This window comes from Neodothiora populina (assembly GCF_041146345.1).
Source record: "Neodothiora populina strain CPC 39397 chromosome Unknown canker_contig_17, whole genome shotgun sequence".
Lineage (NCBI taxonomy): Eukaryota > Fungi > Ascomycota > Dothideomycetes > Dothideales > Dothioraceae > Neodothiora > Neodothiora populina.
In genome coordinates, this window is record NW_027191406.1 from 379,856 (window position 1) to 397,025 (window position 17,170).

A 17,170-nucleotide genomic window follows, 5' to 3' on the forward strand; every position below is an offset into this window, starting at 1 on the left:
AAATGACTACCAAGTTGAAAGGTATGGAAATAAGCGAAGATTATACAGAAACAGCTAAGCCACCGTAACAAGTACAATTTTTGTTTCCCTGACCAAGACGCATCATCGCGAGATCAGATTTGTTTCCGTGTCCTTCTGAGTTACAACCCAGCTATGCGCGCTTCCCTCAAACACCAAAATCCAAAAAAAGAAGCCATCGAACATTCCCTATTCACAATCCAATTCAGACAAAACAAGATGAAGTCTGGTCAATTCCCATCTACCATTGGGAAAATCAAAAGGAGCATCAATCAGAACCAGACCCTCAGCCCCACTCTCTCCTGCCTCTCCCTCGTCCTCCGCCTCTACTCCCTCATAGGAAAACCATCAGTAGAAGAAAGCCCCCTCCACACTAGCCAGTCTCCCACCGACCCCCGCGCCACCAATCCACGAAAACAATCCTCCCGACAGAAAGCTTTTCTAGGAATCATTCTTCAACCCCTCCCGCCGAATCTGATTCCGCCTCCCCAAAATCCTCACAGTCCTCTCCCTCTCGAGCGCCGACATTTCAGCCCAGTTGGCGATGCGGCTCAGCGTGCCGTCCGAGTTTATCACCAGAGGACCCAAATGGTCGAGTGTGATCTTTTCGTTTGTGGAAATGTCGAGGGTCTGCAGGGTTTCTGAGGGGCCTTCTGGGGCGGGAAGGGCGAGCGGTTTCTGGTCTTGAGATTCTTCCTGGCTTGCGGTGCGGTTGTGGGTTTCTTGGGTTTGGGGGGTTTGTGCTGGTGCTGCTGCTGCTGATGACTGCTTTTCTTGTTCTTGGGCACGGCTCATTGTTGTTGTTTTTGTTTTTGTTGTTGTTGGTTATGTCTTGCACTTGATTTTTTGTCTTTTTCTTGGAATAGAGTGATTTGCACGTGAAGCCTGAGTTGTGGATATCTCTCGATCTCGACAATCTTGGTGTATTGGGGAATGATGATATCAAGTGCCAAGATGTGCTTTTTGCTGTCGTCCTTTGGCTTGTTTCGCGGTCGTGATACACGGTTCTAACGGGATGGATGCTTGGTTATTTTGTATACATTTCCCCATACACGACGAGTCTACATATACTGTGGTAGACACGACGCTTGGTTTTTCTCGAAGTTTCTAGTGCCGCTGGGGTGGGATTTATTGTATGATCTGACTACATACTATAAATACAGCCTGATGTTTTATTTCCACTCAGTCTTTGAGGATATCGCTGATCACTCGAGAGGTGTTCCGCTTGTCTGGTGTGTTTCTTGGTTCCCAATGAAAAGTCGGCTGGGCTTGTTCTGGTTCTCGTCGCTCATCGGATTGACGAGTTACTCTACAGGACTGCTTGTTATCAATGGGATATTATGTACACTACACAACACTCTCGATGTCTCGTACGCTCGTTCTTGGGCGAGACAACAGATTTGAAGACAGTACGGTGAATAGTAGAACAAACGTCTTTTATTACATTAAGTCGGTAAGCGACATCACTCAGTACGTTCGTACAACGCACCCCCGACGGCCTACAAGAAAGCGAGGAAGCCGCCAGCAGCCACGACCATCGCACCACCTGCAGCCCCAAAACGAGCCGCAGCTCCAGTGGAAGATGAGCTTGCAGCCGAAGCAGACGACGAGCTTGAAGATTCCGAAGTGGTGGCCGAGCCCGAGGGAGGCTGCGAGCTTCCGGTGGAACGGGCAGAGGCAGAAGAGCCCGATGATGCGACGGAGCTACGAAACGAGGATCCGGAGGCAGTGGACTGCGATACTGATGGGGTGACGATGCTAGCACTCGACGACGCAGAGCCAGTCCTGGTGGCTGCTGCTGCGTTCCCAGTGATAGCACCGGCGCCTTGAGGGCCAGATGCAGTGAAGTACAGGCTGACAGCGGTCTCGCTAGGGTACTGATCTCTGACAGATGTCGGCGCGCCATCGACTTGCTGAACAGCAGTCTGGCTGATGCTGGCGAAGATCTCGGCGAAGCTGGCGGTCGGAGTGCCGGTGCAGAGAGCAACGCTGGCGCTCGAAATGATGGACTCGAAAGCCTCGACGACGTCATCGGAGCGCGCACCGTGGACGTACTGGCACTGCTGGCAGCCGGACCAGTTGTCGAAGAAGCCGCCGCCACACATGCATTCTTGGTGAGCGATGTAGTCCACGGAGGAAGTGCCGTTAGGTTGGCATTGCTGCTCGATGTTGATGATCGCCTGGCATGGGGCAATGGTATCCGTGGTGTTCGGCTGACACACGCTGTTGATGTAGTCCTCTTCGGAAGTGGTCTGGCGCGAGATGAGCTGACTGCTCACCAACTCATCTGGTAGGATGGATGCGCTGGCTGATGCCGCGAGGGCGAGGAAAAGAGCCGAGTGTTGCATGTCCGTCGTACCGTGTCGTAGCTACTGTCGTCTGCGAAAAGAGTCGCAAACGCAATCCGTGTCCCGCTCATGTTTATATCCATTTCCACCATGACCCTGCCCAAGAAAATGATGCCATGTTCTAACGTTGAACAACGCCACCCGAATCCTATTGGAACTGTCTATCCCATCTACGGGTAGCATCCGAGACAGTCAAAGATTCCATGAAGAAGGCGTTCTGCGCGGAGATTTGATTCTGCAAGAACCAATCGGTGCAATAGTTCCTGCGTATAGGATAACCCTAGAGCTATCGAAGTAATTATACCGGCCCACTCACCTAGAAAGCGTTCCAATAATTAAAGATTTAGCGCAAGCACCTTGGTTGTCGCAAAGTCTATTGAGGTGATCGGCCTGCCATATTCAGCTATCGTACCAAACAAAGCTTGGTAGTTCACGCTATAAGCTTTCGACAATAAGCATCCCCACGTCCAGACTTCTGGCGGCTTGCGAGATACTGTACGTGAACACGAGAAGGTATTTCGCAGTCGATACACAATCTTTGGTAAGGTATGCCGTAAAACACAGCGTATACTTGCACTGTATCCAAGGATATAAGCATGGAACAAACATTGAGCCCTAACCACGGATATTATGTTCCGGTGGCTATAGACGAAGTGGGGCTAATAATTTAACCGTCTGTCTGTTACCTCGGACCCTGTGAATCAGTGTATGCGACTTGGTGCTTCCAACACATTCGAATGCCTCAGTAAACTTGTGCACGAGTCCCTCTGGACGAAGAGTGAAGGATCCTAGATCTAGTGTAGAGCATGAACGAGTCATGCGGTCCACTCACTGTGTGTGCAAATACTCGATGGAGGACTTCTTTCCGATGGCCAGTAAGCATCTGCCTAAATGGTTCATACTGCCCATGTCGTATCGGAATTCACCGATGCAGTTGCAAGAGGATATCACTTTTATGTCATTTCAATGAACTCGCGTGTATCTCGAAAACGGTCGGATAGTAAAGGGTTCTTGAACTTGCTCTTGGAGTTGTGATGAAGTGAAGTTACTGTACCCAACCTTGCTGCACTCAGGAGTGGGGCCGTGCACTTCACTGCGTCATACCCTCGAGCTGTTAGTATGCTGCGTCAACATGTAGAAGTGGTTGCAACTCGGTCGTCATCGTACATGTGATCAGGATCACTTCGATATATTCACACTGTGCCTCTCGCGTCACAGGAACCGGTAGATGTTCCAGCGTGTCAGATCAGCGAGGAGTTGCATTGATTACAGCTCGAGAACAAGACTTGGACACCTTGGTATTGTTCGGGCCATGTCTACCTTTACTTTGCCGGGTTCGAGCCCTGCATGTGAGGTACATTTGAACGATGAATTGAAGAAGGATCAGTTGTTGTCATTTCCAGCCTTCAAACACTGGATCAGCACGCTACAGCATTCGTTCAAGCAGCAAGAACACAAAAATCATACGTTTCATGCAGCACCATACAACTTGCGCCGCATTGATATCCAGCATGTTGATTATTTCGGAAAGAACAAAGAGCGAATTGGGTTCATCAAGTTGAACACGCTGGTCACAAACGACAATGACGAGTATTTACCTGGGTCTGTTTTCTTACGAGGTGGCAGCGTTGCTATGTTGGTAGGATTGATTGCAGACTCGGAGGCATAAAGGTATAGACTAACGAGTACACAGCTTTTGCTCCAGGCAGATGATGTTCCTGCAAATTCAGAGCAAGATAAGTACGCAATCATGACATTGCAGCCTCGCATACCGGCAGGCAGTCTATCGTTTTGCGAAATACCAGCAGGAATGCTTGATGACAGCGGGTCCTTCTCGGGCGGCGCCGCAAAGGAGATTGAAGAAGAGACCGGTTTGACGGTATCAGAAGACGACTTGATCGACCTGACCGCGCTCGCGCTCGCACATGAACCGCAGGAAAGTGGTCAAGAGCAGCTACCGAAGGCTACCTATCCGAGCGCTGGGGGTTGCGACGAATTCGTTCCAATCTTTCTCTACCAGAAGCGTATCCCACGGGATCAGCTCCAGAGTTGGCAAGGGAAGCTCACCGGACTGAGAGAGCACGGTGAGAAGATCACGCTCAGATTAGTGCGTCTTCAGGATCTTTGGCGCGAAGGTGTGCGAGACGCGAAGACACTGTCTGCGTGGGCTTTATACCAGGGTCTGAAGACGGAAAGTAAATTGTAATTGAAAGTGAACGAACGGGGGGTCGAGGTGTACGCTGATAAATTGAGGTCTTCTTTGTCACAAGCATATTGTGTGGTGCAATGTGGTCTCAGACAAATCAACATAATATTTGGCTCACCTCGATGTTCATCAGTATCAGAGGCAAGACAAGTCCAAGTGTGATGATGGACAAGGTGGGAGGGTGGCGCCAAGAGGATTGCTCATGTGCCCCGCCTTCCCCAAGGCAGCTAAGAACGATAAGATAAGGGACGAGGTGGAGAGAGAGTGACCGCCTAGTACAGCAGGTACGCATTACACCCATACGGTGAGTGCCTTGCTTGATCCATCCATTACTCATACATACTCGCTGTGAGCTCATCTGCGTCTATCAGACAATCTCACCCCTAGACTAAGCGCTCGCATCTGTAGATCCGTAGTCGAACATCCATCCACCCTGACCAAAACCCCACCAATAACCATGAACTTCATCCACAGCGTGCTCGACAAAGTCCGCGACAACTACGCCCCCATCTCGACCACGTCCACCTTCCGCCAGACCGGTCAGATCACACCGGAGGAGTTCCTCCAAGCCGGTGACTTTCTTGTCTACAAATTCCCCTCGTGGTCGTGGGCCGATGCCTCGACGCCCGAGAAGCGTGTGGCCTATCTCCCTGCGGGCAAACAATACCTGGTGACCCGCGGAGTGCCCTGTCGCCGACGTCTGAACGACAACTTTGCCGGACAGACGGGACTGGACGATGTCGTGAGAGATGGGCTCAAGGGCAGCGACGACGATGACGATGGCTGGTTGAGGACGGGGGGTGATGGTGTCGACGCCGCTTCCAGAGCCAAGCCCGGCGACGTCAGGACCATGGACGAGGCCGGCGAAGTGAGCGGAAGTGTCGAGGAAGACGACGAGGACGAGATTCCAGACATGGAAGACGAGGAAGACGACGAGGAGGCTATCATTCGTGAACCTCAGACTGCCGACGGCGAGAACGGGTAATGATTTCGCCTATATTCCTTCGTTTTAGTCACATCGCTAACAATGACAATACAGTCCACTACGCACATACACTGTTTACATCACCTATACACCCTATTACCGCACACCCCGTCTCTATCTATCCGGCTACACATCATCCTCGCCTTCAGCTGCCCCCGTGCCCTTGGTCCCCGAAGCCATGATGGAGGACATCGTCGGAGACTACAAGGATAAGACCGTAACCCTCGAAGACTTCCCCTACGTGGCGCCAACGATCAAGACCGCCTCCGTGCACCCCTGCCGCCACGCCAGCGTCATGAAAGTCCTGCTCGACCGCGCCGACGCCGCCCTCAAGCTGCGCACAGCAAAGATGAAGCGCGGCCTCGACGTCACCGATCACGGCATGGAGGGGCTGGTGGACCAGACGACGAATCTCGACATTGCGGCGGAGAGGAAAGACCAACAACAGCACCACCACCAGTCTACCAAGGACGGCGACGAATGGGAGGTGTTGAGCGAAAGCGGAAATGATGATGACGAGGTCGCTATTCGTGTCGACCAGTACCTCATCGTCTTTCTCAAATTCATGGCTAGTGTCACGCCTGGCATCGAGCATGACTTCACCATGGGTGTTTGATTTTCTTCTTCTAGCCAACTCCTAAATCAACCATTTCCTTTCTTGCTGTTTCTTGCTTCCGTCAAGGGTGAGGCGAAGCCAAGGCGTTTGGTCTGCGTAAGTGAGGGTCACAGAGGCGCAATATGGGTACAGTGCATATCTGAGAATAGGGAATGGACACACACAGACAGCCTTGGACGAGAAAGAGAAGACCATGAGATAACACATCAAAGATACCCATCCCAATAGCAAATGGAAACCCCCCCCCCCCCAAAAAAAAGACAAATCATGATTTTCTCTGTCATTCCTTCCTTGAACTGGGAAAGAGACATGCAAGAGTGAATAGAGAAAATGTGGCACTGTGGATGGATGAGATTTTGCAGAATCGCAATGTGATGCAGGGATGATATGTCTCTGGTCCCTCCCTCTCGCTCTGTAATATTATCTTGCATCTCCAGGGCCTTGTCCTTCCCTGTGCGTTTTTTTTTATCGCGATCCATCCGTCTCACTCTCGCTGTTACTACTTTTGTCGTTTTTGCAGCTATCGCTGCGGTACGCGAACCATCATCGTCGAGAGATCTAATCAAGAAAACAAACACCTGATCCTCCTTTTTTATCCTAGCCTATCCTAATCCACGATCTATTGGTGATCCGAAACTGTGGGGGTATCCGTTGTTGTCCGCGATGATGCGCGCGCCCAAACGAGAAAACAGAATAAGAACAAAAACCGAAAAACACATCTATAACGTCAATTCATGAGTTCTTTCTGTCGACCGACCCAGGGCCATTTTCTCTTCATTTTCTCTTACCCCTTTCCTTCGTTTCTGTCCATGTGACGTGAGAGCCAGCCCGCGCCCAACTTGGACTCGTGCAAAGAAAATCAGGGCTTCCAGACTGGATGGAGTTGTCCCAGTGGAGCGCCAAAGTTGCAGCTGGGCTTCTTGCGTAACTTGATACCGCCATCTTCGAGCGGTTTGAGTTCGGGAGAAAGCATTTCTGATGCATTTTCTGCAGAAGCAGTCTCCGGCTTGAGCAGGGCAGCGTCGTCCTTAGGAGGGGTTTCAAAATTGCCCTCGCCAGCTTCCATGGCCGCGCTGTAGCCAGGGCTAGGCGTCTTCAACACCATTGGTTCGCTGTCCTCTGGATGCTCGATAAGATCCTGTAACTTGGCACTGAGCATGCTCATGGTGAAGTTCTCCTGGTCTGGCTGGTAGGGGAGCTCGGGTAGCATCAAAGGTCCCTTGAGAGGGCGATCGTCTTCCATATCCTCGGTCAAGGCTTCGTTTAGAGCAGTGTTGCTTCTGGTCGGAGTGTCCTGGTGTCCATCGAAATTGCTGCGAGCAGGGCTCATGTCACCGGAAATGGATGCTCTGAGCGGGGTGTGTCCGGCGTGGTGTAAATTAGCTGGGGGGGGTGGTGATAGGGTGGCGCGAGTCTGGGGCGGTGATCGAGGCACTTCATCAATCATTTCTGATCCATTCTTGCTCCTGGCCGTAGAGACTAGATTTCAACATCAGCGATGCATACTCGGGGGACATGTTTACATGCATGCATACCATCCATGGAGGGATTTGTGGCCTCGAAAGGAATACTGATATGGGTTGGAGCAGAAGCTCGCTTGAGTTGCGATAGAGGAGGGCGGTTTTCGCCAACCGGGCTTGTGCTCTCAACTTCGGCGATGCTGGCGAGGCGAGAGGCCGGGTTCGAAGCGGCATTCCGGAAAGTGGGCGGAGTCAGTGTATTGCCACTGTGTGGAGAGACAAGGGGACTTCTGGCAGGACTGTGGTGCATTAGCTGGACGTCCTCCTTGTGAGGGAAGAGAGTCATTGTACCTGTGGCCATTGGTGGATCCCTTCAATAACGACTCCAGAGCGATGATGCGGCGGTATAATCTGTCCCTTTCCAGTTGCCAACTCTCCCTCTCGGCGACAAAAGCCTGATGTTGTAATCGCATGGCTTCGGCTTGCTTGTCGATTTGGATCTGCATGCTCATTTCGCCTGCTGACATGTGCGCCTCGGACAATTGGCTGACTGTAGGGGACAAGACCAACGAGCCATTCGAGTCCAATCCCATCGGCGTCCACAGCGAGTCATTCGATGTTGTTTGGAATGCAAGAGGCGGGGATTTGGGAGCTGGACGAGCAGCTTGAGGGCATTGTAATACGTCCATGCCCGATATCTTCGATTAGCGATGGGCGATGGCAGCAGTAAACAAAACAGGTCAACACTGTCACACGAAGGAGGTGTGTGTGCACGAGATGGTGTATCGATGTGTCGGTGGTCGTTTTGACTATGCTGGCGACTGTGGTATATAGCTACCATGGATATTGTGTGAAGAGAGCAGTCGATGGTGAAAAGACAATGCAAGGGTCGTTTAAAAGTAAGAGTTATGGTAATGGTAGAGAGTGGGTCGGCGAGAAGGTTGTTTGCCAGCCAGGCGCAGAGTCGGTGATGCCCCACAGTGCGAACAATCAACAAGCCATACGAGTCAATGCGGAGATGGTGCAGGATGATGCGGTCTGGTACAGGACGGCGTGGAGCGATCTCATGCGTTGATGGGGAAAAGGGAAAAAATGGTGATTCTGTCTTCTGTTGTCTTTGCCTGTTCCTGCCCACTTAGACTAATGACCTCAGAGTGTTGCTACCTGACTTGTTACCCGTACCTTACCTTACCCTTTGGGGTCAGGGTCCCGCTCGGGCCCGCGTCCACCTGCTTCCCCGGTAGATCGCCAGCTCTTGTTTTCCTGCGTCTCCCTCTTGTACCTGTATCTGCCTGTATCTACAGCACCTTGCAATCTAAGGTACATGGCGATAAGCAGTGAATCCGAAACAACGTCTCTGCCGCATACCTGCCGTAATCGTAACGTGCAAGCCTGCATCTGCCCGATAACACAAGGCAAGTAGCTGATGTAAATTCAGGGGTACTCTGTTCCACGTGTTCAGCCGCAATTCGACTCAAGGTTACCCTCGTTCTAAACTTAGGCAAGGTACTGTAAGTCTAATGAATTGTTGGGTCGACTTGAGCTACCGCATTGTAAGACTATCACATGCGACTACACTTGATTCGCACGCATCTACATCAACAATAAACGAGGCTACACAGCAACGTAGTTGGCTGGGAATGCTCCAGTGACGCCCCTTATCTCTCCCTGCCACCAGTCATTGGTCGACTCTGTCTTCTTGATGATTCTGATCTTGTCTCCCTCTTGGAAACTCAGATCGCCCGGGTTCTGTCCTGCAAAGTCATAGAGAGCTGTGACCGTCAGACCTTGACTCGAGTGTATCCTCTTTGCAGGTACAGGCGGGGGCGGCTTCTTCTTTGCAGCGATACCCGAAGCCATTGATGAGGACAAGCCTGGTGACGGTTTGCGATCTCCACCAAAGTAATCACTGCCACCGCTCGGCCTTGAGACTCGCTGGCTGCCGCCTTGTGGTGTTAGGTATGGACTGCTAGTGTCGCTGTGTCCGGATGGGGAAGCTGCTGGTCGTTGATTGTACTGCCCACCAGGACTCATTCTAGATGGTGATACTGCGTGCGACGGGAGAGCAAAGTGTCTCGCTGAACCTGGTCGAGGGGGCTTCTCCGGAGGAGCCTCTTCCTCGTCGTGTACGGCTGAGTTAGTAAAGCTGTGCCTTCCCGGTCGAGTCGGTTTTGTTGGAGCCTCTTCCTCTTCGACTCGGGCTTCTTCTTTGCGGGAGAGGAAGCTCGGCATGGATGGCCTCGGTAGTGATCCGTGGGAACCGTTTCTCTTCTCTGCGAGTGCATTACGAAGACCAAGACCAGTAAGACTGCCTTGTTTGTTGTCTACAAACTCCATTGGCTGGTGCACAGCTTTGCCATTTGCGATCAAGCCGAGACCGCCCTCGACTTCGTTTCTGAGAGGGTCAAACTCTGCGCTGAACTCTGCCACTACGTCCTCTAGCTCAGGGGGAGATACAGGCATGCCCTGCTGCTGGCAGAATCCATATACCGCGGTATATAGTTGAGCTATAAGAGAGTGCTGTATCATTATTTGAGTGGCGAGGAGATATGGCAGGAGTCGTGAGACAGCATCAACAAGGGGCGGTAAGACTTGCTTAATGTGCTCGTCCGCTTCATGATATTCGTGTGTTGCAAGCTCGAGGTCACTTTCATGCTTCATAAGTGCAGCATCCTCCTTGGGGGATCGCGTCTCCTTGCGTCTTGCACTCTCAACACGAGTGTGATAGCGCTCATAGTCAAGCTACATTCGATACGGTTAAGTAGGCACAAGACACGAATGACTGAGTACTGAACATACCTTACGGTCTTCCCGTTTCTTGATCACTTTCTTCAAAGCGCCAAGGTCGTTCTTTGCCTGTACGGCTGGTTGCAGTAACTTCGAGTCGATGAATGCTACTTCCTGGGCAAGGTCTGAACCAAGTTCTGCATACAGAGCCTCTGACTGGCTTGCCCTCACAAGCGTATGCTCAGGCGTAGGGGCTGTGATGTGCTTGACATTCTCCTCGGTGCCAATTGGTTCGTAGATGGTGTGAAAGGTCTCCGCAACAGATAGCTGACTACGCAAGATGCGATTCCACCCTTCACGAAACGACTCGCCATTACTGATGAACTGGTATGCGGTCAGAGACGCCAGCATGTAGTGCTGAAAATCTTACGCTTGTCAAGAATCTCTCGGTTTCGTTGAATTCGTGCAGGATGCCACCAACATCTGCCTCATCTTCCGAACGCTTGAGGAACGTACCGAACTTCCTTTGGACTCGCTGCATCGTTCCGGCAGCCTCTGATCATATATGTCGAATGGATGTTAACACTCAAAAGGGTGTTGGTGTTATATCCCGAGGTGTGTTATATCTCGATAGCAAGACGAGGGCTGTCAGACATACAACAAAATGATTGGGTACGGACGAGGCGCAGTTGAATGTGAAAGCGGCTCATACGGAGCCGATGGCGCGACGCTGAGGTGTCGTATGGATCTTGGCAATTCATTTTTGGTTACAGGTAATTACATGCTATATTGCAGGATGGGCATCCAAGACCAACACGGTCTTGCCATGTTATCATGACTGTAAGAATCATGGGAATGTTCCGAGGCTGGTGTAGGCAGCACATCTAGTGAGAGCAAGACCTGACGATCCATATAGGGCATTACAGTCTTGAGTTTTGATACCATGGTACCGAGGTACTTCGCCCCCATTCAGCAAGTCACAGGCTGCAGCTTCTTCTATACACGAAAGTGACGCGCACGTGCGCGGTCCAACACGTACGGACGTCATGGTCACATTTCCCATTCTGGATTTCTAGCGAAGGTAACCCCACTTCGCTGCATATACCTTACCTTACGAGAACACAGTGTTGTCATAACTGGAGTGTTGTCAAACCAGCACGTCACTACTATACGGACTCAGCAACAAAACATCTGAAGCATGCGACCAGCGTGCATTAAGTCAAGAGACCGTCCGACACCCGGACGATGACCACATCAGTACAACGTAGCACCCCCAGCCTATCAATACCTCAGACACAGAACACCGCCCCCGTCATCGAGTTTAATTGCCTATATACCCATGATCTCCGTCGCAAGCAGAAACGTTGGCAAGATGGATTCCTTCGATACCATACATTTAATAAACGGGCCATGGTCTACGACGTGCCCCGCAATTTCCTTGGCGACCTTCATTGGACGGAAGGAGCAGATATTCAAGAAGGTGATGAGTTAATCTTAGAGAAGGGGGGTGTGGTCGTTCAGGTAGCCGAAGAAGTCGGTAGAACAGAGACTGATCTCAAGGAACTCCTGCAAAGGACCAACCACGCCAACAAGCCTTCTCCAAGATCGGCTGTACAGTCACCCGGTCATTGGACTCAACCTTCACGAGGTGTATCCGTTGCGCCGTCAAACAATGTGACACCTGCGAAGCATAGGTCCTTGCAGTCGCTCCTTGGGCCTCAAAGAGGTCCTATTGGTAAAGCCTCTCTGCCAGGCAAGTCTCCGTTCGAGGAGCGTAATAGGGACCAGGAGAACCGATCGTCGGAATCAGGGAGGGCCTCGAAGCGGCAAAAGACCGACGCTTGGAATGTTACCAGAACGACCAAGACCCCAAAGCAGACTACGAAGACTGCTGTCTCAGCTACACACAGCAATAGGGGCAAAGCCACTACTAAAGCTTCGAACAACAAGGATGCATCGGGGCAGCGGCAATTGAGTGTAACTGAGGTAATCGATCTTTTGTCTGATACAGATCCGACTCCACGCAGTCCCGGTCTTCACTCAGGCCCCACAGTAGAAGCTTCTCTTGCTACTTCTGCGCAAGATCGAGGGGGCCAAAACGCAACATCCCCCCGACCAGACTCACTTGACCCAGGTATATTGCGTGAGAATCGTCCTATCTCGAGTACCGAGACGTCCCGTCACTTTGTTCGAGGCGACTCGCCCTCGGTGCATCGCGTTCAGCGCAGGGAGACGGCCGAAGCTGCCAATGTAGCAGCAAGACGTCACATCGATCGGGCGAGTTCTGTAGGACCTGCAGAAGTACCACGTAGCAATGAGCAATCCTTGTCCAGAACAGCGAACACGACAAGCGATACGTCAGACAACACACGGCCTCCTGCTGACAAAGTCCCAACTCAGACTATTACAAATTCGCAAAGGCAGGGTCAAGCCTTGAGACTGGTAAGCAGTGCTCCCAGGAGGATGTTGGTTATCCAAAGCCTATCTTCAAAGGCAGGGAAACAGCGCGACAGTCGACAGGAAGTCCGCGAGCACAGCAGCGACCCTGAAAGACCGTCAAGCGAGAGAGGAAACGTAGCAACGACGCGCCGGCAAAACAAACCACCGGAGCCAGAGGCAGCTCGGTCAGAAGCGCAGTCTATACATCGCCACCGACTGCAAGAGCGACTAGCGCAGATAGGCACTTCTGCTCGAAAGTCGGACACAGACGAGGAGTCGTCGTCGACAAGAACCGTGGAGCCGCTCAAGTCCACATCTAGCACTTCGCACAACCTTCCGCAACCAGCAGAAACAGCTCCAACAACCCACATGTTCCCTCCGCCTCTTCCTATGAACCAAAGCAATCCACAACGCAGACCCAACAACGGATCAACTCGTTTCCTACATCCTCAGGCAAAAGACGACATGTTAACACGCAGTCGAACCCCAAGCACAACAGTGCATCAGCCAATTCACAGGGTGGCACCACCGCCGCGTTCTGCGACCAATGCTCCCATGGGCCCGCCCCCACGACCGGCTTCAACCAACACAAGACAGAGCTCCGGAGTCACGACCGTCATGCTCGCAAAGCCTTTCAAGGCGCCGTCTGCGGCGTCAACAGAAGAAGCCATGATTTCGGCAACGGAAGCAGCAGAAGCTATAGCAGAAGACGACTTCTCAGAATCACTAGACGTCGAGGAGGAACAGATCGGTGCGCTGCAAGAAGAGAGTAATAGTGATCTCGGACCGTGGAGTAAAGAGGCGTTTGACCTGATGGATTGGAGGCCGCCTGATCGAGAGCTGGCTTGATGATGTGGGACTCGCATTTTCAGTCTTCCCTGGAGATGTGGTTTCGAAGATAAGCACTAGATTGGGGTTTGTCTTTTTCACGAAGACACACTGGAGTACTGGAACGACTGGAGAGGTATATGACGATCAATTAATATAGATATGATACACAAGAAACTGGGGTTGGGGTTTTGTGGGTTAACGGTGTTGATTAATGGTGTAAAGCTTACGACAGACAAGAAAGAAGAGTCACGTTTCACAGTCTCTTGCCGCGTCGTAGTTCCCACATGGTCCCGTATGGATCCAGTAGCTCGTCGTCGTCGTCGTCGTCGTCATTCGTTTCTTGCTCTTCTTCCTCGTCCTCTTCGTCTTCTTCCGATGATGCGTCTACTTCATGCACGTCAAGGTCATTCTTATCCTCAGTAGTATTCTCAGCAACAGCCGACTCATCAGCCTTTCCCATGCTGCTGATGCTTTTACCACTCACATCGAGCTGACCAGCGAGATACCCTCCGAAATGCAAGAACGCATCCAGCATTTCCTTTCCCGTGGGCACGATATGCTCACTGGGCAGCAAAAAGCCATAAGTGCCGCGGTCTCTCAGCTTGAACTGGTAGGTGTATTTGACCTTCATTTCGTGGTAGAACCAGTCCAGAGCGCTGCCGCCGCCGCTCTCGAAGCGCGGGAAGATGCGGCCTTGTTTGTCGTTGTTGTCTTTGGTCGTCGAGCTTGCTGCTGCTAAGGCGACGTTGCCCTCGCAGGCGGGCGCGGACTGGTAGTAGTGGCCTCCGGCTTGTCTGATGGACTTGGCGAGCCCGGCGGCCAACTCCTGGAGGTTTTCCAGGCTGGGCGGGTCGGTTTCGCATGAGTAGGAATAGGGATAGAGGATCTCCTGCGAGTAGCTGTGGAGATCGAGGAAGCCGACGAATTCGACGTGGTTGTTTTCCGTTTCGTTGCGGGCCCAGTCGGCGAGGCGTTTGGACTCGACGCCATCGAAGGGGGATTCGCCGGCGAAAGACTCGGAGCAAGGGTTCGTGTGCGTGCTCTCGCCGTCCCATTGGAATGCGAAACTTCGGTCCAGGTCTAGTCCGCGGCAGAAGCGCAGGTGCGTCTGTTGGCGGTTCTTGCGCCATAGACGGTCCGTCTCCCAGCTGTATACATAGCCGTCGGGGTTGAATGTGGGGACGAAGACCCAGTCGAATTCTTGCAGGAGTGAAGTGATGTAGGGGTCTTTGCCGTATCCCGTGATGAGGGAGTATGCTATGTAATTGACTGTACTGGTCGAAATCCACTCGCGGGCGTGGACCCCACCGGTCACAAGGATGGTCTTGCGGGTGGTGGGAGCCTCGTCGTTGGTGGGATGCACGCCGACTCTGAGAGCGTTGATGTCGCGTCCTTCGTAGCTCAGACCAATGTTGATTAGACGGACGTGGGTTGTGAACAGCGAGGCCATGAGACGCATCCAGGGCTGAATGACGGAGAGTGGCTGGTAGTCGGAGAAGAACAGGTTCCCCTCGGATTCCTGTGGACCGAGGGCGGGACCGAAGGCATGGTAGCGGTTGTGACGGCCGTCGGCAAGACCTCCACGGCCAGATGGCGGCGAGGGATATGTGTTGGCGATTGCCTGGGCCAGTTCGCGCTCTTGCATCAATGGCTTGTGCGAGCGCTGTAGGGACGCCGGCAGCAGGGCAAGCAAAGAAGGCACAATGTCCTTGGCAAGGCGGATGTCGACCCAGTCCTCGGTGAATTCCCACACATCCAGAAACAGCGTGTCGGCGGCTTCGGAAAGAGCAGCAGACTCGGCGCCCCCAGTGATGTTGAAGCGCAACACTATCTCGTCGCCGTGTCTCGCCAGCTGCGCCGATGCATCTTTCTGGCCCGTCTGTCCTTTGCCGAGACGAGGTGTGCTCGAAGGAATGTCTGGGCTAGCTAGACCCCAGACCTTGCGGATGATGGGATCCGAGATTGAGCGCCATAGAGGACGGTGGGGGTGGACGTCTTGCGGAAGCGGTTGCGCTCGTGTTTGTGATGATAAAGCCGAGTCATGCGAGTCGACAAATGGTATGGCGATGACGGAAGTGGCACACAGCGCCGACACGGTGAGAGAGGACAGCGATGGGGGGCGCATGGCGGGCGGAACGAGTGTGTGCTCCCAATGACAATGTCCAATGTCGACAGGTGGAGAGGGAAGTGGGGAGAGTTTCCTTCGAGGTAATCTGAAAGTAGAAGAGCAGCGACCCTGAAAGGCAACTGTTTTCTGGGCGGCAGCTTTCGGTTTCGGTTTGGTATGACGCTGCCCGCAATCAGCAGATAAGATCTTCCACACCTTACCTACATCTGTAGGCACTGGGCGATACTCACATCACTTGTGATACGGTAGGAGCAGATGTGCAGTGACGCTCTATCCTGGTTGTTATCTCACTATCATCCTCCAGTCCTACCTATCACTGCACTGCTTGAAATGGGAGGTTTGATATGTTGCTGTGCTTCATCAGCACAAGCCTACCTTAAGGTATCGACGATGATGGTGATCCGTGCCCCCAGCGAAGCAGAAGCACGGAAAGCCTTCGCTCTCTGTTCAGGACACCTTGATGGCATTATTATGTGTCAAGACCAAGGGCTAGTTGAGGCTGCAAGACGTCTGCTCACTCCAGTAAACATGATGCACCATGGTTGATACGGCTTCTACTCTACAGACGCCACCCCTCACATCGTCATGTATAGCGGATGAATCAAGGATAAAGGCAGATATTCCTTCCTCCATGCCAATGCTACTGTACTTGTACCTTGTACACACAGGTACAGTACGACGTGGATCTTGCCGCATTCACATTGAAACGCGAAGGATTTGATCCCACCGAGTCTCACGTGTGACCATGAGGATGTGGGACAGTACAGTTTAGCACCCTTGTAGTGTCTAAGTCAAAGTAGATTAATTGCTCGGAGCAAGAGAGACAGTGGTTCTCAAAAGCACGGTCAAGATGCAGGTAGCGACGATTGCGAGGGTGCTAAGTACCGAGGCATGCATGAAAGCACAGTGCAGGCAGGTACTGTATCATAAGGTGCTCTTACTGTACAGCATCCGCCTGGAACATTTACCTACCTGACTGGAGGCAGCTTGACTGCAGCCTGTAGACTTGTAAAGGTGCTTTTTCAGTGGCAACCTTCGTAATCAGGTTCGACAGGCACTGAGGCAGGATTTCGCTCTCGCTCGCGTGGGTTGATGCTTCTAGAAGTATTCAACAAACGTCCGGGAAGGAAACCGTTACTCTTGGCGTTGGCATTCCTTCCGCCGAGGACGCGCAATCACCAAGAATGGAGGCGCGGAACGGGTTGGGGAGGGAAGGAAAAAAGGCCCCTCCTTCCAGCAGCATGAAGAAAAACTTATTGTTCAGAGACACTGTGGTGAATCTCAGCGATGATTGCAACATGTAGATGAAAGTCTAGTAGAGTGGACTATAATCGTAGACAGCACGGAGGACCAAAGTTAGGTTGCTACCGTGCATTAGGAGGTTTTATGCAAGAATCAGTGTTGATCCTGTA

General features: G+C 52.2%; 7 protein-coding genes across 8 annotated transcripts; 3 read left to right on the top strand and 4 right to left on the bottom strand.

The window, feature by feature from the left end:
* Window positions 1-459: 459 nt before the first annotated feature.
* On the bottom strand, window positions 460-813 carry AAFC00_004048 (uncharacterized protein; the record flags this gene model as incomplete). Its single annotated transcript, XM_069348135.1, has 1 exon — window positions 460-813. One exon carries the CDS (start codon window positions 811-813, stop codon window positions 460-462), a length of 354 nt encoding a protein of 117 aa, XP_069202177.1.
* A 2,865-nt stretch (window positions 814-3,678) lies between these two features.
* AAFC00_004049 (uncharacterized protein) lies at window positions 3,679-4,572 on the top strand (the record flags this gene model as incomplete). Its single annotated transcript, XM_069343623.1, has 2 exons — window positions 3,679-4,005; window positions 4,060-4,572. 2 exons carry the CDS (start codon window positions 3,679-3,681, stop codon window positions 4,570-4,572), a joined length of 840 nt encoding a protein of 279 aa, XP_069202178.1.
* Window positions 4,573-5,029: 457 nt separating this feature from the next.
* Window positions 5,030-6,173, top strand: AAFC00_004050 (uncharacterized protein; the record flags this gene model as incomplete). Its single annotated transcript, XM_069343624.1, has 2 exons — window positions 5,030-5,553; window positions 5,612-6,173. 2 exons carry the CDS (start codon window positions 5,030-5,032, stop codon window positions 6,171-6,173), a joined length of 1,086 nt encoding a protein of 361 aa, XP_069202179.1.
* Window positions 6,174-7,032: 859 nt separating this feature from the next.
* On the bottom strand, window positions 7,033-8,322 carry AAFC00_004051 (uncharacterized protein; the record flags this gene model as incomplete). Of its 2 annotated transcripts, none has more annotated exons than XM_069343626.1 (3): window positions 7,033-7,652; window positions 7,709-7,932; window positions 7,985-8,322. In XM_069343626.1, the coding sequence occupies 3 exons, from the start codon at window positions 8,320-8,322 to the stop codon at window positions 7,033-7,035; spliced, it is 1,182 nt and encodes a 393-aa protein (XP_069202180.1). The 2 variants fall into 2 exon arrangements, with proteins under 2 accessions (XP_069202180.1, XP_069202181.1); XM_069343627.1 differs by having other exon boundaries at window positions 7,985-8,160.
* A 925-nt stretch (window positions 8,323-9,247) lies between these two features.
* Window positions 9,248-10,901, bottom strand: AAFC00_004052 (uncharacterized protein; the record flags this gene model as incomplete). The annotated part of the gene is made up of 3 exons (XM_069343628.1): window positions 9,248-10,375; window positions 10,433-10,744; window positions 10,791-10,901. The coding sequence occupies 3 exons, from the start codon at window positions 10,899-10,901 to the stop codon at window positions 9,248-9,250; spliced, it is 1,551 nt and encodes a 516-aa protein (XP_069202182.1).
* Window positions 10,902-11,605: 704 nt separating this feature from the next.
* AAFC00_004053 (uncharacterized protein) lies at window positions 11,606-13,648 on the top strand (the record flags this gene model as incomplete). Its single annotated transcript, XM_069343629.1, has 1 exon — window positions 11,606-13,648. One exon carries the CDS (start codon window positions 11,606-11,608, stop codon window positions 13,646-13,648), a length of 2,043 nt encoding a protein of 680 aa, XP_069202183.1.
* A 235-nt stretch (window positions 13,649-13,883) lies between these two features.
* On the bottom strand, window positions 13,884-15,755 carry AAFC00_004054 (uncharacterized protein; the record flags this gene model as incomplete). Its single annotated transcript, XM_069343630.1, has 1 exon — window positions 13,884-15,755. The coding sequence occupies one exon, from the start codon at window positions 15,753-15,755 to the stop codon at window positions 13,884-13,886; it is 1,872 nt and encodes a 623-aa protein (XP_069202184.1).
* Window positions 15,756-17,170: the final 1,415 nt, after the last annotated feature.